Source organism: Nasonia vitripennis, chromosome 2, assembly GCF_009193385.2.
Source record: "Nasonia vitripennis strain AsymCx chromosome 2, Nvit_psr_1.1, whole genome shotgun sequence".
Lineage (NCBI taxonomy): Eukaryota > Metazoa > Arthropoda > Insecta > Hymenoptera > Pteromalidae > Nasonia > Nasonia vitripennis.
Genome location: NC_045758.1, coordinates 30,514,407 through 30,541,495, shown reverse-complemented (window position 1 = coordinate 30,541,495; position 27,089 = coordinate 30,514,407). Strand labels below are relative to the sequence as shown.

Sequence of the window (27,089 nt, the reverse complement as noted above, 5' to 3'; positions counted from 1 at the left end):
CCCCGTGTGATTTTTCTGCTTTTCCGCAGCTAGAAAAACGGATTTTTCGGAGCGCGTCTGCGCTGCTCGCGATATGAGAACGTTTTAATTAAAAAGAGCCGAGAGTTTGCGCGTGAAGTCTAGCCGTCGCTTTTATTTCGCTTTCCGACCCGGAAAGTGCACTTGTTATAAGCAGTCGTTTAAAATTGCATTTTATTTACAAATTTTTTCATCCCGAATTGAATTCAAAGGGTTCGCGTTATATTTTCCAACTTCACCCCAGCGAATTCGCACAAGCGCCCCGATATCCTCTCTCCAGCAGCGACCGCAGCATCAGCGCATCGAAAACAATAATCGCCCGAGAGCGCTGTGTGCCACCGCAGGGAAGCATCAACGCTCCTATGTATACTTCCCACAGAGGGAAGCATAAACGTCGGCGGCGCCGGAGGGCATAAATTAGACATTCATAGAAAGTCTCACAGGCCATCGCGCGCGCAGTGGCGGTCAGTGCAGCGCAACGGGGAATTTAATTTCCCCCAAAACGCTCGCATAAATATGCATCCCTCTGTCCGCGCGTATACACCGTGCGCTGCTGCTGCTACAGTCGCACAGTATTACACACGTACATATAGTTATACATCGAGCGTTGATTTATGCGCGATTATAACGCGCATGCGTGGCTCGAGGGCTCGCATATCCCTGGAAATTTCGGCTCATCCGCGTGCACCCGGATTTATTTTCGCCGATCGCGACCGATAAATCGTCGTCCTCCCGAGCTTGCAGCTTCTTAACTTTCTCAACAAGTTCGCTCCCCTTTGAGCGTTCCTTATACGTATTAGGTATATATATCCTACGATTTACGATATTAGTTCGAGAGAGAGAGAGAGGGAGAGAGAGAGAGAGAGAGAGAGATAGCTGAATCTCTCGCGCAACTTTCGCTCTATTAATAAGGGAGTCTGGGGGAGATTTTTCATATCCGCTCTACGAGCGCTTGGGATGCCTATTTACTGCGGGCGAGCTTTTTGCGGAGGTGCTTTCGCGCGCGAGAAGTAAGTTTTTCTCCAAGAGAAGCAAGAGTCTTGATTCGCCGCGACTCTTATGCCGGAAAGTTCTTATGTGCGTTACGTTCGAACGCGCGCGACGCGAGATTTTCTCCCTTTAAAAGTTTTTTTTATTTTTTAACGGTAAAAAATATATACGGTTATCGAGCTTGTTGACGTTACACTGCGTGATAAATTTCGCGCAGCGTAATATGCATATTTTTATTTTTAAGAACGAAATTTATAGCTCTCGCATCGAAAAGCGAGGTCCCTGGGATGAACCGGGAAAAGCCTGCGATCGCGAGAGAGCTCTAAGCTCCGGGTATCAAGAAAATCTCCCGCATCAGGTACAAGCTTTTGTCGTCCTCCTCTCCGCCGCGCATATCGAATTTGCATTTTTTAAAAAGTCCGGGGATCAAAAAAAAGCGCTATGCAAGAGGATGCAAATATGCGCACACGTCAGGCACACACACACACACACACACACACACACACACACACACTCGGTAGAGGATTATACGCGCTGACGAGAGAGAGAAGCGCGTTTTTTTCCCGGCTGCTATTATTATTTTTTCGCAAACGCGTCATTTCGGCATAATACGGTGATGTCTTTTCTTCTTTATCCTACGTATATTATAAAATCAACACAGCCGCACTGAATACACAATCTCTGGCAGATTACCCAGGGGGTCAGGTATAATTAGGTTAATCACACGGCGGCGACGGCTATGTGTTAATTAGATTCAAGCTCCTCCACACCTCGAAACTTTCGCGCGTAGCGTCAGACACTTTTCGTCCTTATCTCCGGGCGTAAATCTCGCGAGACGAGCTGCGCATCGGCTTGTTTCGGAACATAAGTCTGCAGAGAGCCGACGTCGGTTATGCCTCGGAGGGGCTGTAAATTCCAGCCGAGGATTTTCCAGCGAAATTCGATTCCCCGTGACAGGGCGCGGCGCGCATCTATCCACGTATAAAGAGATCGGTGCATCGAGCGCAGGCTGCGTAATCAGACACGCCAAGGACTCCTTGGGCTATCACCTACGGCGCTCCGGTTACTTTAAGACTCTTGCGAGATGCGCTCTCTCTCTCTCTCTCTCTCTCCCTGACTTTACACTCTGTATACGCTGCGGAGGATTATTTTTGTGGATGGAAATACCGAGAGCGATGTGTATACGGAGCAGTGTGGTTACCAGATGCTTGAGAGCTTTTTTAAGAGCTTTTTTCGAAGCGCTCGGTTTGTTGTTGCTCCGAGGCTGCCAAATTGCGGACGATCGGTAGCTTTTTCAAGGTGTCATAGTGTTACAGCATTGGACTTCAAAGAAAACGTTGTTGACGTGTAAAATATGAATCCAGTGTAATATACGAGTTTGAAGAATTTTTAGTAACAGAAAACAGCAGACCCGATATTCTTTTTGACTCCGCCCGCGCGCGTCCTAATCTCATTGTCAAGGCGAGTTAAGTCCAGGCTTCCATCGATTATTCCCTCGGTGCAGCGTTCGCCGATTGCATCTCCTGCTCTCTCGCGCGCGCCGGCTATTGCGGCAATAAAATTTAACAGCACTTTTCGACTTCTCCAATTACGCAACCCCATCCTATATAGACTACATAACCGCGCTATTGCTATAACAGCGTTATAAGCGCTGTACTACTGCTCCCTTGTATAGAGCGAAAATTTCGAGCTTAATAATATCGCCGTCTACTGCTGCGTGCCGGGAGAGATTACACACCGTGTGCACGCGCTCGCTTGCGCTTTGTTGCTAGCGCACTTTTTTTGTGCAACTCGAGTGAAAGTGGCTAGACACACTGTGCAGTCGGTGTAGCTCTCGATTATAAATAAAGCAGTCGATTCGTACGCGAGCTGGTTAATTAAACTTTTGCGAAATATATAACGTTATATACCGCGCGTCGCTCTAAAACGGGAAAAGCAGACCGTCCCCGCCTTAACGAAGGTTAATTGAGGTCTCGCTCGAACGTACATAGATGTATATGTGCGAGCGTGTGTCGCTCGGTTGGCCGAAAGCGCTCGCACGCACGCGATAATATTATGTACATATTCCGCGAGTTGTCGCTGTCGCGAAGAAAACTTGGAGAGTCGTGCGATCGATTGATACAAATTGCCCCTAATTTCGTACGATTGACGCAAGCGAACGCGTACGGGTGGGAATTTGCCGCGCTCGCCGGCCATCTGCCGGCGCTTTTAGTCGGTTCTCGTTTTCGCGCGACTTTATCGACTGCTGATGCTTGACCGACGGTCGGTAACGTAGGATTTTTAATCGGGATAACGGTTGAGCGTGTTGCCGGTAGACGGCGTATTATTCCGACGAGTCGCGCGTTCGATTAGAAGAGAGCAAGAAAACAGAAGCGAGCGCTCGTTGTAAATTGTAATTACGCGAGTGACATTTCGCCTAATTACGTGTTGCGCTGCAGAGATCCGCCGTAGCGGTATAAACAACAGCCGCGATACGCGAGCTCCAATTAAGCGCTATTAGCCTCCGCGGCCCCCGAAGTATTTAAATTCTTTTTTCTCCTCTCTGCGATGCACACAGGCCCGTGTACACGTTATTTGTTGCGACTATAGCACATACTTACCGCGCGAATAAATTTATGCCCATCGATTAACATATTTTAATGCGATGGGTGTCTCACTCGGATGAACGTATAATAATGCTTCGTTTGTTTTTTTCTCTGCTTTCAGCTACCGGACCTGAATAATCTCGACGAGAAGGTCAGTGATATTAAGTATATCATCGTACAAAGAGCTCTCGTGTGCGGCAAAAAGTTATTTCCTAATCAGGACTTCCGATCGATATACCAGCTCTCAACGACGGCTGTGTATAATCTAATTACGTCCATACTCAGAGGCTGTGTCGAACGAGAACTAATGAGCGAATCTCTCAATATTTAACTTTTATCGGCCGACGTGAACGATGCGAAAACTCAACCCCCGCTCGGCGCTTTTTTTTCTCTACGCCGTGCCCTGTCAGGATTATCGCCTCGTTAGCCGCGCTAATCGAGCTAATATCTTTCATGGCACAAAAAAAATTGCGCGAGATGACGTCCGATATCCGAGCTATTTATCGAGCTCGCGAAATTTTATCGTTTATATGATACGCACTGCACAATAAAGATTGTTTTTCCGAGCTCGCGCGCGAGAAAAGGCAAACATCGATTTACGACTGAATTTTTCATAACCATCATTGTGTGCAAAGCGCTTGACTAATTTTTTTTTAATTAGCCACCGCGTACACTCGCTTATATATGCGATTGCTATGCACACCTTGAGCCAGATAGAGTTTATTTTCGAAATATATATTCTAAATAATCCTCGTCCCGTCGCTGCGCGCGGATAGCATAACTGCGATGCTTCGTTTATAAAACAAGAGGCTGTATATGGGATTGTATATTTGCATGAAAAGCGAATTTCGTATCGGGAGGAGGCAGAGATTTTTACTGCTCCAAATCGAGGCTAATTTATAGCGATGCATGAATTAGCGATTAGTCAGCATCGGCGCTGAGTGCAACACGGAGAGCATCGCTCCAGTGATGCTGTGTGTGTGTGTGTGTGTGTGTTATATCACTCGATGTATATTGGCTCCCCTTCGCTTTTTCCGTTATACCACACCATCCGCAGAAAAAACTGGATTGACTTATCCTAATATTCACTTTCGTCGCAAACAAATTAGCCGACGGGGCCATAAAGCAGCCTCGAGAGAGCTATATAGCCAGAAAAAATCGCACCCGCGCGAGATAACAGTTTCTTTCGAAACGTGCACCCCGTAATATAGGAAAGAAAAAAGTGGGCTGTCGCGTGACGGTAGGAGCGAATTGTTCACAAAATATCTGTGTCAACGATAATAGCGCAAGTGGGTATGTGTGTGTGTGTGTGTGTGTGAGAGAGCCACAGCTGTATGCAGTTGTAAACAGGATGGAATTTGCATGCATATTCACAAACAAGCCCCGCACGGAAAGAGAGAAGGACGACGACGTCGGCAGAAACGAAGGATCTCACTCTCTTCTCCGCGAGGAGAGCACAAAAGGCGCGGACGAGTCGTGTATCGTTTGGGGGAAAGTGCGGGCGGGAGAAACGAGTTTGCATCGCGTGAGACTCTCGGAACTTGTTTTCGCGAGAGAGAGAGAGAGAGAGAGAGAGAGAGAGAGAGAGATTCTTCCCTGTGTGCTGCACACGTGTGTGTGTGTGTGTAGAGAGAGTAAGAGGGGAGACAAAAAAATACCCGTGTCACTGTCTGGCATTGAAATTCGACTTCTTTTTATCGCGCATATAGCTGACTCTTCGGCTTTATTTTCAGCGTTGCAGCGACGGCCGCCTTTTTATACGCGGGGGATTCAAAGAGCACTTGCTGTCGTAAATTTCGCCACTTCTTATGCGGAGTGCGCAGCCGCGCGAGGTTTCTGGGCTTGAAATTTGTCGGGGTGTGTGTCGCTTTTTTTCTTTCTCTCTCTCTCTCTCTCTCTCTCTCTCTCTCTCTCTCTCTCGATTTTCGAACCGGTTGTAACGATGCCATTGTGATCTCGCGAAATATTGTTATGTTCTCGCAGCAGCGAAGAGAAAGAGAGAAAAAGATTTCGAAGAGCCGCGATAAACATTTCCGCTTTACTTATCGAGCAAACATCCGCCACCGCCGGCCGAAGATGAAAACTTTCGCCTTTTTCAAGATTATCGCGAATCCTCCGGTTGAATAACACTCGGTGTTCCGAATCCCCGATAGATAGTCGATGCGAGAGGAAAAAGCACGACGCGTTTGATTAATCCCGTCAGCGGCGAGTAGTCGCGTCAAATTGACGAATACCAGAGAGATAGCGATCGGCCAAAAAAAAAAAAAAAAAAAAACGGGCCTGAAGAAAAGTGTACGTGTTTACACTGGCGAGCAGCTCGGTGCAGCAGCACCGGCCGGTGCAAAAAAGTTAGCGGCTCGCCAATTGCCGCAATAAAACCGGCGTAAATTGTTCTTTACTTCTCTGGCACGAGAACGAGAACGAAGGCGTCGATTATTAAAGCAGCTTTTCTCGGCTGCCGTTCACCAAAGACCCATCCATACGCGTATAAATCGCCGAAGCTCTCGTATACAGGGACCCGCTACGGTGTGCGGGTATTATGCGTACACGTGCGCGCTCGACTCGCTCGCATCAGGGGAGAGACCGGCCCGAGAGAGGAACTTTCCATGCGAGAGGGGGGGCACCTCTCTCTCTCTCTCCCTCTCTCTCTCTCTCTTTCTTTATTTCGCTCTTTCTCTCCCGTCCGCAGGCCAAAAGAGAGCTCCGTATAATTACGCGCGCTGATTTATATTCGAGCGGCTGTTTTTTTCCTCGCGGCATCGCAGAGTATGGAAGGGCTGCGAAGTCGTCGTCGCGTCTCTTTTGGAAAAATGAGAGACGCGAGGGCGGCACGTGAATATTCATCGCGGACGCGTCAATATTTATTCGGAGCGAGTATGGTTTAGCATTAAGATGTGCGGCGGCGTCTCGCCGCATAGAGAATCGTATGTGTGTGTGCACACTGGTGCTCAATTCCGCGCTCTCGATCTCCGAAGTCGTTATACCGTCCGAGCCGCCCTTTGCAAAAAAGCACAGCGAGCCGGGCACGAAAACAACAAGGCGGCGTTCTCCAAGTCATCTGGCCCCGTCTTCTGCCTGCGCGCGAGGCGCGGCATCTCCCTCCTAGAACTCGCTCGCGATTACAGCCTCGGCTCTAGCTTGTATTCACGCACACACAGTCGCGATCGCGCAGCGTTACGGTACCCGCGCACACACACACACACACACACACACACACGCGCACACAGCACACAAGCGGACAGCCGAGCCATTAACGAGCTCTCTCGCGCACACGTACACACATACGCAGCCTCCCTACATGGCAGCTCTTGGTAAACAACAGTGGTTGCCAAATCGGGGCCGCTATTAATAACAAGTGCCTCGCGCTGCGGCTCGTTCGCTCTGTGTAGGATAGAGAGAGCTGCGTATAGTATACGCGCGCTTGAAATACGGAGGGATTCTTGGGCGAAAGGATTTGTTTTTTTCGTTCGCTCGTTCTCCAAGCATTCGCCGGAGAGGGAGTGAGAGCTACTGGTGTTTGCGTCGCTTTTTCTCTCTCCGCTGTGTCGCAGGCGCACAGCCGATGCTTTGTGTGTCGGGCTAAGAGAACGAGCGACGGTTCTTTTTCGATGTTTCTCGAAAAATTCAAGCCGATTGGATCGTACAGCGAGAGAGAACGATCTAGTCCTTGAACGGTCATTGGTCTCTCCTCTCGGCGCTTTTTTTCGAAAATAAAATGTGCCGTCGATCTATCGAGTGTGTGGATTTTATTGTCAAGGAAAAACGATTCGAGGAGGGCCAACGACACGCGCTGTGTTTTCGTCTGTAATACACACGCCTCCGTGAGAGAGCAGTCACGTGCTCTGTTCGAGATGAAAACATCGGCGCGTCCCTCCGTATCGTAGCCATTCATTACACGCGGAGAGGATTTTTTTTCTCTCTCTCTCTCGCCGATGTTCGAAGTACGAGCAGTACAGCGTATACGAGAGAGGACTCCGCCGTCACAACAAGTCAGCTGTGCGGCGCCGGCGGAAAAATCGCCCCTGCGCGATTTTCGCCCATTGATCGATATACCATCGCGCTCCGCAGAGGTACACGCACCGATCGACCTCGCGGACAAGGTTACGAGACGCGATAAACAGCGCCTGCTGTACTCTGACTCATTTTCGATATACACACACGTACACGCGTGAAATTCGATCGTTGTGCGATTGACACGCGGAAATTCGTGAAAATAATGATGAGAAGAGGGGGAAGGAGGCGAAGGTGATAAGTAATCGATATAGGCTCGATGAAACAGAGTTGCATTGTTTGAAAACTAATATTGAAAATCGTAAGCCGGCGGGCAGGAGGATAAGATTACAACCGGCGAGCTGCATCGGATTACGATTAGATATACAGTCGGGCGCGTGTACGACAATGTGTGTCTTACGCATCGCCAAAGCGTATGCATAATGAGATATCTCTCGGTGCTCGTCGCCGCTTCTTTCGACTCTTCTTACGCAAATATACGCGCGGCGACGAGATTACAGATTTTCTCTCTCTGTAAACACACCGCAAGCGGCGACGACACTGTATAGAGCTAATTGCTGAAGCTCTCGCTGATATATTATACGTGCACTGCGCGAATAGAGCGAGGGAGAGATAAAAGAGACGCGATGATTTTTTTTTCTTATCGGTCTGCGCGTCAGCTTTTTTTTTGCGTTTCGAGTTACACGGGACACTGTGCTCTGCGTAGTTTTCGATCGCAGTGTACAGCTGCTGTTATCGCTTTGTTCGAGCGTCATATGCGCGAATTAGAATTTCCCGCGCGCTCGTATATGTACAGTCGCGAGTGGGGTGATGCGGTGTTTTCTATAAAGACGCGATAGTGTTTGTTAAAAACATGAGATTTGGCACGTACTCGCGAGTATTTGGTTATTTTTAACGCGCTGATCTCGAGTGCTTTGATTCCTTCGACACTAACGTCACTGCAAAGCGCACAAATAAAATCTGATCCGCTTGTAAACACGATATTAAATAACGTGCGCTGCTATAGAGCGGTGGGACAAAAAAAACAAAAAAAAATACGCGTGTATGAGTATTATCAGAGATGTAGTATTTTGTAGAAATTGAACTTTAAAAAAAAAATTCCCAACAGCATCCCTCGGAGCCACGCGCTAGCGATAAACCCCATCCACGGGCTGTCTTTCCGTGCTCGCTGGCAATTACATGCGCGAACTGAGCTACAAAGTCAGTCAGCAGCCACGGCGGATAATTACACGAAACATCGATCCGAAAGACATTCGCCTGGTAGTAGTCAAAGGCCGTCGACGAGGAAGACGACGACGTTTAATTAGTCGCCGGGATTAGAATTAGCGGGACAGATAGTGTGTGTTAGCTTCTGCTCTTTCTTTAATTCGCTCTGTCGGGGAATTGGAGTTAATCGAGCGAGCGAGCCGATGAAATGGCGCGATAGACGCCGCGCACACCGAAAGGAGAATTAATGGCCCCGCGTGTTATTGAAAGGCTCTACAGCTCGCCTTGGACCCGGAGGATAATGAAGATTACGAGAGAAAGAGAGAGAGAGAGAGTTTACGGGGATTATTGTTGATTATTTAAAAAGCCCGCCGTGCGCGAGAGAGATGGTTAAATTGCGAGGCTGCGGAAGAGTGGCCGTTAAAGTTCCACGAGCTGCGACCTATATGTATCTCTCGCGTACAAGGTGTACGGCGGCCAATGTAACTAGCTTTTAATTCGTTAGCCGCCGTATACCTTAATTATTTCTACACGGGAAGACGCCTTTCTGCAGCGAAGATAAATAATAAGAGCATCCGGGAACGAGCTTTCGAGGAAAGTTCAACGCGGCGTTCGAAAAATGTTATCGAAATCCGTCGGGAGGAAAGTATAATGGGAATTGGCTCTCTCTTGGGGTGTTGCATTATGCGAATTAGATTAGACTAATAGAAATTCGGTCCGTCACTGCTCTCTGCTGCTGATGTGTGTAAGTGGAGAAATTGGATAGAAGCACTGCAATTTGGCCAGTTTAACGGCTAATTTGAGCAGGCGCTATTAGTTTCAGTTGCCACACTAGGCCAATATCATTGATATATTTTTCTTGGGGGCTGTAATACTGCAGCAGCGCGCAAGAGAGAGAGAGAGAGAGAGAGAGAGAGAGAGAGAGAGAGAGAGAGAGAGAGAGAGAGAGAGAGCGGAGACTATTTTCGTTCGTTTGGCCTGGTAAGACACGCTGTAACTCGTAATAGCGCTTCTGGGTAGTTGTACGGAAAGGAAAGTTGAAGGATGAACGGGTTTTCGGAAATTCTCTTCGAGATTTACGTACGATGTGTTGGCTATTGTAGTAATCGCTGCTTTTTTCGATGTCTCGTCGTAAAATAATTATATCGCAGTGAATAATATCAGTCGAGCAAACGCAGAACAGCAAAAGGGGCCGCGCGACAACCGGCTCTCTGTGCAAGCATAGAAAAAAAAAAGAGCGTTGTCGCATGCTCGCGCCACACAGTCCGATACGCGCTATCCGTTTCATGCTATGATACTATTGTTTGTTTCGACTAGCTGCGATAAAAGTCGGCGGCTGCTGATGAGGGAGAGAAACGACTCCCATGTGTACTCGACGATGCGTGTGTCTTTTGGCTTTTCGCTGCAAAAACACAAAAGAGCTAACGTCAAGAAAGTCGCCGATGATCTTTATTGAACTTATAGTTCCGGATAGCGAATCAGACCGATAGATCAGCGGATGATACACTTTTCTCTCGCCGCGATCGCACAATACCGCGCCGTCGAGATAAGAATCGCTCGCACACTCTTTCTCTTTTTTTCTCCTTCTTAATCTCGTTGACCTTGCGAGAGTGTGCACACGCTCGGATTCATCAACAGCTGGAAATAGAACTCGTGTTTACGGAGCCTAGCTTTTCACTTCGTACACACATACATAATACATATTTGTAGAACGACGGCTATGCACGAGATAAGTCGCGCGTTCCGTAATTTTTCGAAAACTTCTCTCGCATTTTTAGCGACCGCGTGTAACGCATATAACCTGTCCCGATTTTATTACGCGAGCAAAAAACGCATAACGCCGCGAACTCCCTTGAACCGCGAGGCTCTCGGCTGTAAACAAGTTTTTTTTTTATTTATTAACATTTCGGAGAGAAATTGTCGAAATTCCAGAGACAGAAGGGCGTTTCAATTACGAGAGAGGAGCGACGATGAAAAAAGGCACATACACAGTGCACAAAGAGGAATGTAAAGCAGAAGCGCGGTTTATTAAAATCAGGAGCGAAATGAGTAATTTCCAACATACCCGCGGCGTCTTTGCGGGAATCCCTAGGGTATAGAGGGGATAGAAGCAAGAGAGGCGGAAAAAAGCAAAGGAGAAAAAAATTAAGACCGAGACGCGCTATTGTGTGTACGATGCAGCGCGTCGGGCTCGACATGGAACGCGCCAGTGATGAAAGAATATAAGGAATAAATTAAAAGCGAGAGGCGTCTTTGAGAGAAAAAAAAATGGCGCACATAGATACAGCAGAGTCGAGAGATGAAAGGCTCGTTGTCTCCTTATCGCGCGCCGCGTCCTTCGGCGATTTATTGAACGCGTACGCGTGAGTAAAAGTAGTGCAAGTGCCGAAAACGTAACAGCGTCGGGGTAGATAAGACGCTTCGTCCGTATCGCGACCTTATTGACAATAGCTCCGCGACCGGCCAATTATTTCAGCTCGGGTACTACACTCTCTATACTCCCCGATGTGTATTCGTTGGTATAGTAGCGCGTCTCGATGGGGGGAAGCAGCGAAACAAAACACGCGAAGATGCCGCGATATGTAGGTTCACTTTTTGCGATCTATTGACACACATTTCCGAGTCACATGATGTTACAACGCTGCGCGAGCGCCCAGAGAAGTTTTGGTTTCAATAACCTTTGTTTACTTCTGCTAATATGCCGGCTTACGTAACGGAGTTTCGCAAAGCGCGAAGCATTAAAATTTTTAATTGCGCTGCTTATTGCGCGGATCGAACTGGAAACTAGATTTTTTCTGTCATCGCACACCGACGGAGGGAATCTGGCGATCGTTAACACATGGATACACAGACGCGCGTCATCGAATGAATTGTAGTCCAGCGGCGATAGCGAGGTCAAACGCCCGCGTATTATCGGTGCTTCTCTTTCTCTCTCTCTCCGGACTTTTCACGTGCTCTACACACGCACACACATCATCTACGCCAAAATGCAGCTGCCGCAGTGTATAGAAGTGAACACGTATATGTCCGTCTAACGATTATCGCGCGACGAGTCTCTCTGACTTCATTCGTCGCGTAATCTCTGCTTTGCATTGTTTACGTATGCTCTCGGGCCGCTAGTTTTCAGAAAATCACCTTCTTCGCTAAGACTTACACATCAACTCTCGGTTACATCTTCGTTGCGCGCTTCGAGCGAGAGAGACAGAGATAATGAACTGTGGGTGTGTGTGTGTGTGTGTTTGTAAAAATCTGGCAGCTCTGAAATTTACCAGAGACACGCGGATGACTAATAAGCGCGAGAGATATGCACTCCAAGCCATCCATCTTGAAGAGCCTCGTCAGATCTGTTGGAAGATCGTTTGAGCGAAAAAAAAGAGACACAAAAAACTGGTTCTCTCCGAGAGAGCACCAGTTGTTCATCTCTCTCTCTCTCTCTGTCCCTCTCTCTCTCTCTCTCTCTCTCTCTCTCTCTCTCTCTCTCTCTCTCTCTCTCTCTTAGGCTATATAATCGTCATCGTTGACTATTCATGAGCAGCGCTCCCACATCCGTTCATTTAGCCAGACACGCGCGTCCCTCTCCCCGCGAAAATCTATTGTCGCCAATTTAAATTCGATAAGCCGCCGGAGTCTCAACTCTTGGTCTAAATTGCGTCGGTATACGAGGCAGGCGAACAACAGCGTTATGATTCTAAAAATAATCGCCGAAAATGTCCCGGGATTCTCGGAAAGAAAGAAAAAAAGAAAATAAAAAATACATGACCGATTTATCGCGCATCGCCGTTCGTTATTCATCGAGACAGGGGATATACGTGCCGACGCTCGCGTAGAGGACGATAATGATGACACGACAGCTCGACTAATTAGCGATGAGCAAAAAACCGCACTGCTTCTCTCTCCGACGATACGGAGTCACCCTCGCCGCTTTTTACTTCCATCACATAATAGCCGTATACAGCGTGTTAACGGTATTCGCGCACACTTGTACACAACACGAATTTCGAGCGTACAACCCGTTTCCCTCTCTAATGGCCGCGCGATAAAGATCATCGCTCGCGCGCGCCCGCGAAAGCTGTCATAAGCGCGCGTAAAAACGCCGTATTTATATCCGCGCACGCAGCTGTGTGTAGAGCGTTTACGTCCGACATCGGGCTGACCTTGGCCGAGAAAATAAGAAACACACACGAGAGAGAGATCGAAAAAAGCGAGTAGGAAGCCCGATAAAAGTCGAATCTTCGTTGGCACACACACACACCTCTTACGCTCGGTTACGCAACTCGAAGTTCGGCTAATTGATAAATACGTCCGAAGCGCGATAAACGGATAAGAGCGTGTATAGAAGTCGTCTTATACGTCTTTCTCGATCGAATTCGAGAAAAAGAAGCATAACTCGCGAGTGCTGATTTGAATTCCGCGGCATCGATCGACGATGTGTACTTCCCCCCCCCCCCCCTGAGCGTTTATTCCTATAATTGGAACGTTTATACTTCGAGAGCACGATCTCGCTAGCTAGCCAGATTCGCCTCTCCGGAACATTCAAGCGCTCGCTTATATGTTATACTTATTACGTGTGTGTGTGTGTGTGTAGCTCGCTCTTTTCGATTTCGGTGGTGTAGCCGCTCTTTTTGTTTATTGGGGAGAGTTTGTTATAACGTATACGTGATGGATTACCAGTAGTATATCGAATGAAGAATTCTCCGGGATGTATGAATAGGATAAAAATTAGCAGCTCAAGGATCCCGCTGGCTTTTAATGCTATTCGTATACGATTTACATCTGAAAAAAAGTACTCATAGTCTCGTCTTCGAGTTTCGACGTAGTCAGAACCGTTATAAAGATTCTCGTTACATCCGCGATTCGTCGCGTCGTATATAAGAGTCGATAAAAGAGTGTCGTCGTGTCATGCATTATTAATTATATTCCATCAGTCACACCGCGAGGCGAAAATCCAATATCAAATAGCGTAAAAAGAGTCTACGCCTCCACCAGCAGCACTCGATCATCAATATTCCGAATCCCCCGAATGCATAACACACTATAACTCTCCGACTTCATCACTCATCCACCCCGTGCTCACAGTAGCGTATAATACTTCCCCGTGCAGTGTTTACCAGCAGCAGCGGCCGCTTATGCAACGCATCTCCGCATAAATTCGCTCCCTGCGCACGATGCGCATATTACCTCTACATACTCCTTCCTCGGCTCGAAAGCGCACAATGCAGCGAGTACGAGGGCCGTTAGCATATTCGCGCGTGCATAGAGTATAGTAGTCGCCGCGGTCTGCGATGAGTCTGCCTCGGACGCTTTTCGCCGTCGCTATCGTCGTATCTCGCCCTCTTGTGTGTATATACGCGCGTACGGACAACCATAGGACGTATGTGTGTACGCGAGGTGTATCCTGTAGATAGTACACGTGCCGCTGCATACTGCGCTTCCCGATTAGCTCGGCGTCGAGTTGCGAGAAATCAAGCAGAGCAGACTGCTTACCAGAAGCTTACTGGTTGAATCGTAGACGATGTGTATAGTGCGGAAGGCGTCTTATTTTTATATGCGTTTGGCAGCTGCAAAGAAGATGCTTTCACTCTCGTTTTGTTGTTTAGCTGGCTAATGTATAGTTAAGCGCGCACGTGTAAGAGGTGCTCTGTATCGCGTTGTTTGTTGATAATAACCGCCGGGGAAAATAGAGTAGAAAGCTTTCACAATAGCTGCGTCTCGCGACTTATTTTGGCTTAGAATCGCACAGCTGCATACAATTCTGGGAACGTAAGTTCGCGACCATAATCCTCGTCATCATATCATCGGCGTCTGGTATAGGTATACCTATATTCTTCGAAAAAAAAAGAAATATATCAGTGTACAAGTGTAAAGTCGTGTGGGAAGTTCTCGTCCATTCTTCGGATTTAATTGCTCGCATAAGCGAGAGATTCTATTGATACACCGAGAGCCAAACAATAAAATCCGTGATACGTTCCCGCGAGGTGTAATCTAAATTAATTACCCCCCGCGACGATCGAGGAACGGATTTTTCGACTTCTGTTTATAAACTCACTATCGGCAGAAGTTATACGTATATTACGAGAGCCGATATAGCGCGTAATTATGCAACTGGAATTCTAATCGCTCTACTGCAGCTGCTACTGTGGGACTATATGAGAACGAGCTTTTTTGAGCTGATATATTAGAGAGCGAGATATACTGGAGCATACAGTGTGTGCGGCGCGTGCGCGTTTTTGCACAGTAGCGCGTATGGCAACGACTAGTTTTTCATAGACGTCGAGTGATGGCGGGATGCCAGGGAAATTCGCGATTAGAAGCCGATCGCGCTTTCTGTTTACACATCTTTGGCGAACGTGAGATTTTTCATCGGTTCCGATCTACATCGATCGATTCTTTTTTTCGCTCTCGACGTGCGACGCTCGCGCTAAAAATAACGCTCGCGCGAGTAATGGAAGAGGGTACACATTTAGAGGCGCTGCTAATCCAGCGCGTTAAAAAAATATCAATCACTCAATTGTGCCCTGTATATTCCCGGGACGATGATCGCGTCACGTTTCGGCGAACGAGATCTCTTTGTCGATGCGATCGAACGATCTCGCATCCTGCGTGTAATTATTATAATGTAGCACTTTGTTCTCGCGTATTTTAGAGAGACGACGTGCGCTTATGCAACGAATTACATAATGACTCGAGTCGTGTATCGTGGTGATGTACGTGATGAATAGCTGAAAATAAACAGACTCGCGCGCGATCGGAAACATCGCCGATCTCTCGCTCTCAGCTGATGCAGTGTGTATATACGAGGAAAAAGGCATTTGTTTGCAATAAACTCATCAGTTACGGGTGGCGAGGAGTGACCTGCCGGAGATAAACAAAATTAATACTCGCTAACTGAAACAATTCATTATACACAGCGCGCGAGGATATGTCGATAATTTTTCCCGCTTATCTGCCGGGTAAATACCGATTTTTTTCTCTCTCGCAGCGCACACGCGACAATCAATTACTTTAATTAACCGCAGCTGTATGCGGTTGACGGAGCTTTGATCCGTTTTTTTCATCGCTATACAGTTTGCTCTTTTTCTACCGTTTCCCTCGATTTTCGCGCTGAGCTCGAGAAGATCGGTATGTGTTGCGCAATGAAGTCACCGCAGGATAACGGCCAAATACGGCGAATCGGAGCGTGTAACGTATTTTAGAACAACAAGATCCTCCGCGCTAATATACCGATATACCGATCGACGCCGGCAAGTTTTTCGCATGAAGAGCCGATCGGAAGAAAAACCGCGAGACAAAGGGAAGCAACTCGCGTCACCCAGTGTATTAAAATAAGCGAAGCTCGTTGGAGAAAAAAAAGAAGCCTCTCGCGCACGTCGAAGAGCGACTGGCTCAACGCCAGATTCCTTATTGATCATCATCCGCGTCGACGAATTATCGCTCTCGGCAGACGCGTGTCTTCAAGGCTATGCGCGACATATAACCACACGACAACTCTCCTCTCACTAGCGCTGGCGCCAAAATTCAGATGTTCGCCACAGAGGCGTCCCTGAATCCAACGACGATGGCGGTGATAATAATAACGGCCTAGAGGGCGCCCTTTGCGCTGTAAACGCGCTGATGAAATCGAGAGGATCCTTTCGACACCTATATAGTCGGAGAGAGATAGGAGGGGCCGATTTATCCGGTAATATGCCCGGAACGTCGCGAGGGGGAGAACCGTAATTTGGAGGGATGATGCGGAAGCAATTACCCGAGAGCGGATTCTCGTTTTTTTCAATCGACGCCCGCCGCGTGGGTTGGCTCTGCGTGGATTTCGGAGACTTGTTTACTGGGGGATGGATGGACGTTTATCGATGGGATATGCATTCGTAATGTGACTTTGGAGCTAGATTGAAATTAGGGCTCGATTTTCTAAACGATCGTTTCGAATGATTCGCGAGACAAACAGCTATAGCGCACCAACGAATTCCCCGTCGCTTTACGAGCAGCGAACGAAAATATCAGAGGGTGAAATATCGCTGGCGTGCTCCAGTTTATCGAAAGCGACAGCTCTGCTCCATCGAATACTCTCTCTCTCTCAGTCAGGTTGTCATAGTAGGCCCGAGCGTCGTACTATTTCTACGTGAGAGGCTACACGCGGGCCAGGAGGTGCCAGGTGTTTCCCGTGTTTATTTTAGAGGAACAATTTGGATGCCGAGCGCGACTCTCTCTCTCTCTCTCTCTCGCGTGTTCCCCTCGGTATTTTTAGCGCGTAGGTACTGCAGTTCGCGCGCAGCACACCACCAGCGCGCCGAAATAAAGTGTTTATCGAACTGCGACTGCGAGCTTGCGGTTAATTATCCCCCAATGAAAGAGCACCTCTTACTTGTTTACGCAGAGTCGTCCCTTTTGGCTGATCTCTCACTCTCGCGTCGCTAATTATCATCGCGGCTATATTTACGAACGCCTAATGCGAAAAGCTCGTCGATTCTCTCTCTATAACTCCTCGCACACACGCACACGTCGAGTGTACAACAGTGTACGACATACAGCACGTGTTTACACCGGCGCTTTTCTCCTCCGCTGGGTTTGGCCTTAATTAAGAGCGTTAACGCGCGACGACCATAGCGCGCGCATATATCCCGTAATCAACGCCGCTTTTCGCACGAGCTCGTAATTTACCTGCGCTTGCGCGCGAAAAAAAAACACTCGCCCATATAATAATACAAATATAGTCGCCGAGTTGCCGCTGCCGCGCGTTTAAAGCGTCGAAATTTACGAGGGGTCATAAATACGCGGTACAAGCCGTAAAATGTAAATAACTGGGGCTGCGTCGCGAAAATTCCTTTGTCTTTTACTCGCTCGCTTGCGAGAGAGCGGTGCTATGCGGGCACACTCTAATTTTGGCGTGATTTACTAATTCTGCGTTTTAACTCGCGTGTGCACTGCGCCGCTGTTGGATAATCTTCGCTCTACTTGGAGTGTAAGAGCGAATCCAACTTGGTGATGCCACTCGGACTCGGAAAATTCTAATAATACGCTGCTGCAATAACGCGCTGCGCGACTTGTTTGTCAGGACCGTGTATACTTCAGCGAAGAAGATCGGCTGCTCCTCTCTCCTTATCGTTATATTATTGCCCGCCGTAAATTCGATAAAACTTTGAAGCTCTGTTTTTTTTTTCTGGGTCGAATCGACACACACATACACTACTACTTATTCGAGCCGCGAAAGAAAAACAAAGTGAACTACGACCTTCGAGAGCCGCGCGTGGCGTCCATCGAAAACGCGAAGCTCACACGAGCCGGCTGCTCCAAAAAGACACAATATAAGAATCTCCTTTGCGTCGGCATCAGTAGACTCGAAGGCGGCGGCGGCGTTAAGTCGCCTCTATTTACCTCCTTTTTTATAACCTCAAAGTACCACAGCACAGAGAGAGAGAGAGAGAGAGAGAGAGAGAGAGAGAGAGAGAGAGAGAGAGAGAGAGCTCGCGCGGCGTCACGAACTCCGCGCGTGATACACCGTCCTACATGCACGTGCGGCTCGTGTGTCCACGTCCTCTCCAGTGCCGCCCGCGCGCGTGTGTGTTCTGTTATGAGGAGATAAAAAATCACGCCTCGACTTTCGGCTCCGAGAGAGAGAGAGAAAAAGAAACACAGCGAGCGAACAATTGCCCGCGCCTACGCATGCGCGTGTGTATATAAGAGGTCTAAGCTGCCTTGAGGTGTAATATGCCGTTCGCGCGCGACGAGCAGAGAGAGATAGAGAGAGTGTCTTCCTCAGCGGGCTGCCAATAAAGCCGTGTATACACAATTCCATCGGCAAATATTTGCGCGCGCAGACGTTTCGCGCTCGCGCGACAAAGAGGTGCGCCGCGTCTCTATTTCTCCGTTTGCTCGCGCGCTTGCATCGATTCCTCCTCTTCTCTCTCGCTGTAATAAAACACACTTCAACACCGCGCGATATATCCGATAGCGCGGGCTTTATACGCGGACGTATCTATCGCTTTGAAGGAGAAAAGAACGGGACAATGAGAGAGAGAGAGAGAGAGAGAGAGAGAGAAATTCGCCCGTGGGCATGCGCGAGTCAATTACAGCGCGAGCGAATCCGGAACCGCGACGCGATTAGCATGTATAATCAGGCAATGATCATGCGAGATCCTTTATCTATCTTTACGCTCGGTGGGCTTATAACAGAGAATCGCGAGCGCTCGCAGGTTGACACGCGAGGCGGGAAGCCCTCGTGCCCTCGAGGACCAAGTTTCCGGCCCGCTGTTGTCTTTTTATATCGCATACCTGCGCGCGGCCGCACAGCTAATTCGATTCGCTCTCGGTGAGAATTTCGCCATCCGAAAGAGAGTGGAATTCTACCGCCGCGCTGTGTGGAGAGTAGGCCGGCTTGTTTGTTGCGAATTTTCGGCGGATGTTTTCGTCGGATCGACTCGAATAATGAAATTGAGACTTTGCGAGATCCAAGGTGACGGCTTTTAGGGACTCGGATTTTTAGAAACTGTCGTGGTCGGTTAGATCGGTGTCTACAGTACAGTGACCGTAGGGGCACTGTATAATGCGTACGCACCTCTCGTGCGAACAAGTTGAGTTCGATGACACGCAGTGAACGGCCATCGTTCTAAATAAACAAAACGTCGTCGTAAATAAATCCCGCTAACGAGCTGCTGCTGTATAGAGGAGACGCGAGAGGAGAAGAATTTTTTCTCCATTGAAATTCTAAAAATAAATCATTGCGAGTCGGCGGCGCATAGTTCGCGGTTTATGCACGCGCTCGAGAGAATACGTAATTTATTCAAGCCCCGTGTATATCCGAGTATATTTGCTCCGCTGCGCGCGCACAGCTCGGCGATAAAACGTGGAAAGTGAGAACAATTTATTCCGTAATCGAGCGCGAGCCACGCCTCGCGTTGTAAACATTTCAAAATCCACCATCCCAAGCAGCTGAGAAGACAGAGGAGGATGTATAGGCTAGCTGGCGAGGATTTTTCATATAGTAAACAAGCTACGAGCGACGAATGAATCTTGACGTCCCATCGGCCGCTTGAGCAACGAGGCGGCGCACTCTTGATGCCTACGTGTTCGGCTTGCAAAATGCCATTTCTTCCATCGCATATACGCACACACACTTCACGTAGCTCGCGATAATAACAATGGAGGCATTGCGTCAGAGCCCATCAGCCTCTTCGATAAGGTTGTACTACGAAAGCCCTGCCTGGTACTCTGCTTTTCCAGGCGAATACTCCTATCGAAAACCGTGTCCAGCGGTGGACGCACTGCGCGATCGATACAGCGGGTAGAGCGAGTAAACAAGTCTGCGGATGATCCGTCGCGACGCTGGTATTGTCTTCGTCTCGTTTCGTTTTCTAGTTTTAAATTACGCGGTATCAATTTCTCCGGGCAAAACTAACAAAAGTCAAGGATGTGCGCGTGCATCGCGTGTAATGAAGGCATTGAAACGCAAACATGTTTCGTTTCGGATACATTAAGTACGCGCAAGAGAGAAGTGAATAACAAGGCTATTAGAAATCTCGCGTATAACAATGCCGGAATACGTACAATTTTCCCTTCGCCGGCAGTAGCGCTCTCGATGCGGCTGTAATAATGTACGCGAGAGCTGGCTCGCATAATTATCTACTTGAAACAATTAAAGAAAAAACACATTGGTTTATGAAATTACACGTGCCGCGCACGAGGATCGGGCTTAAACGGTGAAATCGTGCTGCGCGAAGCTACCATCAGGGGGAGAATCTGAAATCCCCGCGCGTTGCCTTCGCGCTTATATGCCTAGTGTTGGCGTTAAGCGTTAATTAGGAAGTAGGCGTAGCGACTCATTCTTGCTCGTTAAAAGAGCCGTGTACGCGCGAGGGAGAGAGAGACGAATTGAAGAAGAAGAAACGCGACAAAGGCTAGACTATACTCGGCGGATGATCGCGATGACAGATAAAACGACGGGCCGCGACTGTCAGGGGAACAAACAGACGTTTTAAGAATGTCGGCATAAGTTGACTTGGCAGCTAGGTCTGACTAGTCGCGCCACTACTTTTCTCTTCTACTTTGATGTATTTCTCTCTAGAAAGTTATGTAACTTTGCCGGATCCTTGGAAATTGTTTGCGAGAATGTGCAAACGAGCGGCGAAGAAGGGTAGGTAGGAGAGTAAAATGGGAAATTCGTTGAACAAGATGCACGTGCTTGGACTGGGATTTCTTGTAGAGTGTAGACGTAGTTGTAGCTTTACTAACCTAGCTGCTTTTGTAGTTTTTTGAATAACTACGTTACTTTGACAAATATATCATTAGTTTTTCAATACAGGCATGGAATGAGCTTTCTTTACATGTACTTAAAAGCGAAGTAGAAAAATAGTGCTACGATACGCTATTTACTTAGCTCTTGAAAGAAAAGAAAACCGTATACGATGCTTTTGTTGAAAAACGCTTGATTGCAACGAAGGGAGAAAAAGATTGGGTGTTCGACTCCGATGTGCGGTGAACACCTTATAGCTTATTTTCTTCCTTCGTTGTACAATGTACTGTATTATCAACTCTAGTAGAAAAACTGGCTGATTCCGACATGTCGGAGCTGTGTCTGCATTCATTTTTTACCAGGGTTACATTGACCTGAGACAAATGACTGAGCATCAGCCACTATACCATACCGGACAAAGATAAAACAACACGAGCTATATATAACAAACTATTGGACAACAAACAATCATAAAACTATCTGTGTGAACTCCAGGGATATACCTTGTATGCAAAAGCTATTCAGAAGAAATCTAATCCAAGTAGTTATTGCACAACAAAGCTACTGTACAACAAACGTATCACGTGTAAAGACTGAACTTCTTTTGACGACAAATCTTCAGCGAGATAATCACACACAATATAAGAATCAAATCCATGAAGCTGTATTAAATAGTATTAGGTGACAACTTATCTCGCCTCAAAGCTTTATCAGTAAAGAGATGTACGTTCTTCTCTAGCTGAGATAGGAAGATTATGAAGTTTTCAAAAAGTTGTGACTCGTTCTTTCAATTCAATTCCAAACTGATTTTCGTAAAATGTTCACTCCGAGGAAAGTGATCATAATATCGTCCATCGTGAAAAGAAACAACAATGTGTCTAACGGTTTCTCGTCAGTAATGATTTTGATTCAAAAGGAAGTATCTTCAGCGCGGTTTTTATTCTATTATATTAAGAAATATAATACGAACGTGATGCTCTGATGAACGTGAATTTTTTTTCAAGTGATATCTTTTTTAACCTTGCACCGCAAATTGAAGAACAAGACACGTGAGCATCAAGAACCGCATCCGCATAGACAGGAGCAAGGCGAGAGTAGCTTTCACGACCGCGGAATCAGTTATCCTTAGTGAATCGACTGTTTTTTTGTGTTCCTTCTTCCCTTTTTCATCTCAAGTTTCATGTGGCTAGAGACGAGTGCTGCAAGTGCGAGATGCGGTATCCCACTGTTTTAATGACGACGAAGAACGAATTAAATTCGCATCGGTTAGATTATCTGCGATTACATGTAGTAAGATTGAATTGCATAAACACGCTAAGCCAGTACTTGATTCTAACAGAACGCATCTTTCTAAGCAATATGAGGTATTGATATCAAATCCTTCATTATTAAGAACCTTGCTGCAAAATCATGAACTCACTTCGTACATTTTTATTTAGCATGAGACTGTTTTTCTTTCAAATCAAGGATACCTTTTCAATCAACCTTGTACATTTTACATCTTTTATACGATACATGTTAAAACTTAAAAAATGGGTTGTTATTCGTACTGAGCATGCTATGCGAAAGCAGCTCGGCATATATTGGTGATCGGGGGTTTTGGCCAAGTTCCAGCAGATGCTTTCTAGCTTCACAAATTCTTATAGGTATACTGCCCACTCGGCTTCTATTCCACGTACGCTTTTAAACACATGGGTCGACGTACGCTCGCGATCATCGGATTTTCTTGGTTAATCACGCGAGCCTAGCACACTGTGACTTCTACGCATACGTGCAGTACCTTCTTGTATAGTGTAAGAAATAACTTGCTTTGAAAACTCCTTATTTTTATTTTGTAAATTGTTATATTACTTGAATTAGATTAATTCAATTTTAAGTTTTCGGTAAAAATGTATTCAATCATATATCATCGATATCTTTGCAATACTTTTCTCTTCAGATGTAAATTGTTTTTTAAAATTATTATCACTTAGCGTTTAGTACTAAAAATGATGCTGAATATATCAGTGATAAATAAACATTAGTTTCACGGCGGGTAAATATTGAGTCAGTTAAAAGTGCATGCATTATCACCAATTGCGCTGCTTGTCCTTGTAGAAAGAAAGAAGAATGCAGTAAAATCTTGATAGTAAAAAAACTAATGTCGTAGACGCATACGAATATCTACAGATTACTGATTGTATAGCGATGTAAGAAACATTTTTGGCAAGTACATGGTACTGAAGCATATATCTATATGCGTAAATATATTATCTACTTACTGTATTAACATTTCAGTATTTACATTTTTAAAGACTAAGATTTGACATTTGTAATTAACTTCGACTTCTTTTCGATAATCGTTATTTACAATTTGAATTGTTTTACAGATCGTGTATTCTATTTTCGTAGACACAAAGTTCATTTATCTAGGCATTATTTTTTAAACGGCATTACGTGCTGTTATCAGCTTCGCGCTGATAACAAGAGTTCGCTCATTTTGACTCAATGTGCCCGTTTAGTATAATCTAACTGAAGTAATATTCTAATCGCAGAGAATCTCATATACTCTGATTACTAAACTACTACATGTACGAAAATTATACAGCAAACTTATACTTTTTTATGATAATCCCCAATTTCATCGTTATGCTGTTGTAATCTACTAGTTTTATCATGTGCCTAGTTAAAAATGCGGTCTTTGTTCGATTTAACAGTTTCAAATACTATAATTTATTATATACTCAATATTATTGCATTGGTGCTTACCAAAACATTTTCAATGAAACAATCATGTTGAAATCTCAATTTTCTTTGGTCAACTTTATAAACGTATCCAGGTCAAAGGTTTCTATTTCAGAAGTGTTTATTCTTGTTCTGCCAAACTCGATGGGGCTCTCGAACCATTACTGAACTAACTGTTATCGCCAGATGTACGAAAAATCTAACCAGTAGCTTCTGACAGACAAATACTAATATATACTCACTTTATCTTGTGTGTTTGATTATTACTTGTATCTAGATGCTTGATGGCGTTTCTAGTTTGCTCATAAAAAATGCATTTTACGGAGACACTACACTAAAATTTCTGAAAAATGGGCTAAAAAACTCATCGAAAATTAATTGATTGCAAATGCTTCACGCTTACTTGGACTTATTTTGGACTATAATATAAAAATTAGAATAAACTGCAAACACAAATTGTCGCGCAAGGAATTTCTTACAAAATTGCAATTTGTTGCGTAACAAGAGATCAACTTTTAATTACACAGTTTTTACATCACCAGCTAAATACAACGCGTGCTTCGCGCTTAATTTTCTTGAGGTTAGAAGTTCAAAATCGTAACTACATTCAGACTGGATATTTGTTTCTAAAGCAATCAAAATGCTTTATTAACTGCTTCAAAACATCCGGTCATCGCTTCTTTTAAGAGTGCTAATCGCGTTCCTCAAGTTGCTTTATATTTTTCTCTTGCGATTCATTGGTACATACAAGATATGCACAATGCAAATGCATACTTGCGATAGCTTAGGCAAGCAAATTAACCAACTGATATGACTAATTGTAGAAAAACCACTGGAACATTCCTATATTTTAATGTTTTTTTTTCATAGCATCAGATGTGTATTGTTTACATTCGACAGTCAACATTTGTTTTAAAAATGGAACATATGTAATTGAAACATGTACTACAATAGATTTATACCAATATCTTATCAATCTCTCTGCCTTGTATGACTATTACTGTATAAATGTACAAGTTATATAACTTCTATTACTACATTTGTTATCTTTACAGTTTTAGCCGACTTCTATCACTAAATTAAAAAAAAAAATTTCTATAATCATGGCCCGGATAGCTCAGTCGGTAGAGCATCAGACTTTTAATCTGAGGGTCCAGGGTTCAAGTCCCTGTTCGGGCGGTTCTTTTGCTTTTGATAGCAGCGCTCGGGGACTCACCTAGCATTCCCCTCCTTTTTGTGGCCGTATAGTGAAGTCTGGTATTCCGTAGATGCTCTGCCTTGAACAGCCCAAGTCGCCCGGATAGCTCAGTCGGTAGAGCATCAGACTTTTAATCTGAGGGTCCAGGGTTCGAGTCCCTGTTCGGGCGAGTTTTTTTGCCATTGCCATTAAAAACATTAACGATCAAGCATTTAGGAAAATTAAGTTGCAAAAAAATCGACCGAGGCATTTAGGAGCTATGACGCAAACAAAAACCGCGTAATACAAATCTTTCTTCTCTCTTTATCATAACTGTGGAATAGTTAGAAGTTGTTATTTCAATGAAATCGGCTGACTCAAGCTTAATATTTGTAGAACAAGTCGTAACTTGATTCAGGAGATGCATTATTTTACTTTATAAGGATTACTAACAGGAAGAAAGTTGATTTCTTGATATTTGTCACTTAATATAATTTTTTCTTTTTCATATCCATCCACATTTTTTAATTAACTCTGCTACAAAATTATTTGCAGTTTAAAGTAGCAATAAATTTAAGTATGTAAGACGCTGATGTTGCTATACTATGCATTTCATTTATTTTCAAAGTCAATAACGCCTCAAACGATGCATAAGTCTTGTATATTAATATGCGAAATTAGAGGAAGTAAGGTAGAGGGAAACTATGAAACTCTTGTAAATCGTTAGGAGGCGCCGCCGGAAATTGGAAATTCTCGGAAGTACATTTTCCCAAGGGTAAGCCTAGACGAGTAAGGATGGCATTTGCGTCACACAAATTGAAGACATTTTATTTATAAATTAGTAGATATTACGTTTTTATTTTAGAAGCAATGAACTTTAGTTAAGTCATACATGTTTAAATGATTTGCAAAAGAGTTATTAATCTTACTATCATGAACAATTGAATTAGATAAACTAAATAAATCATTGTCTTCTATTAAATTTCTTGACTGGAAAGGTGAAGGTAACGTTTTGTCCACTTCATTAGAAAAATACTGTTACTTTTAATTACCGGACATGCTGGGATCTTTTTTTCCAGGCGAGTGCTTCGCATGTACCCTTTGAAACGTGCTTGTCAAGAAACGTGTCGGGACTGCCAAGTCAATGTCGCTTCTTTGACGTTTTGATAGCTCTTGCTATTGTACTGTGCATTTTCCGTTCCTTTTAATACCTTTGCTACCTTCGCACACTGTTCTGTTACTACGGAGTAAGAGCCTTCATCAGCTAAATAAAAAGTATTTGATATACTTTTCTCTTCCTCTTTCATGAATTTTTATTATTTTAAAAGGCTAATTAGATGTATACTGATTTGTTGTTCAATTATTTTTACTATTTGTTGACTTTGTTGCGGTAGGTAGTTCTTCATTCTTTATGTTCTTGACACGCTACAAAGCAGTTGGTAAACCCCGAGGAAGCAAAGCAGCATGACTGGCGCCTCCCTCGGATGCCAATGATCGTGCACTTTGCGCGTCTCGTCGTATCGACGTATCGGCTCCTTGGCGCCCCTCCGCAAGAACTTTTAGACTCGCCGGCTGTCGCGCTTATTCGACGACCTTGCAAACAATTTATTAGCGACAGCCAGTGCTTTTCTCTGGGCGGCTGCCCCTTTAGCTCTAGTGCGTATTTTTCTCGCCTCTACTTTTTCCCTCCTTGTGTCGACCTTTCATGCCATACAGGGCTTTTGTATTCCCATTATTCTGATGTAAAGTCTTTTAATATTACCCGACGAGCTAACTCGCACTCGACACGTATTATCTTTAATATCTATAGAGAGCAACGCCATTGATGTAGAAAAATCGAAAGGAATGATTGGCACTTTGCATGGATATGCAGAGAGAGAAAGAAATAAATATGGTTATCAAAAATCATGTAGTAAATCGGTATTCTTTAAAAAACTAACGTGGAAATTAAAAAGCTTTAATTTAAAGTGTACAAGTTTAAAATAAAAACAAATTATGTTTTTGCGGTACTTAAGAAGATCAATTGAGCGATCAAAATAAGTTACTTTTTCGCTGTAAGCAATTACAAATGTAATTTAGTAATATGATACCGATTATAATATACGTGCTCAGGATTCAAATGGAAGTTAAACGAGTCAAGAGTAACGGGGTTAAC

At 45.3% G+C, this 27,089-nt stretch overlaps 1 protein-coding gene and 2 non-coding genes across 3 annotated transcripts in view; all 3 read left to right on the top strand.

Moving 5' to 3' along the window:
- LOC100679073 overlaps positions 1–27,089 on the top strand; it is a 78,752-nt gene that overhangs the window by 21,130 nt on the left and 30,533 nt on the right. The window contains exon 4 of the mRNA XM_031924473.2: positions 3,715–3,744. Within this exon, the coding sequence (XP_031780333.1) occupies positions 3,715–3,744 (30 nt within the window). The remainder of the gene's footprint in view (positions 1–3,714; positions 3,745–27,089) is intronic.
- TRNAK-UUU lies at positions 24,864–24,936 on the top strand. The gene has a single exon. It is a non-coding gene; the product is annotated as a tRNA-Lys (tRNA).
- TRNAK-UUU lies at positions 25,052–25,124 on the top strand. The gene has a single exon. It is a non-coding gene; the product is annotated as a tRNA-Lys (tRNA).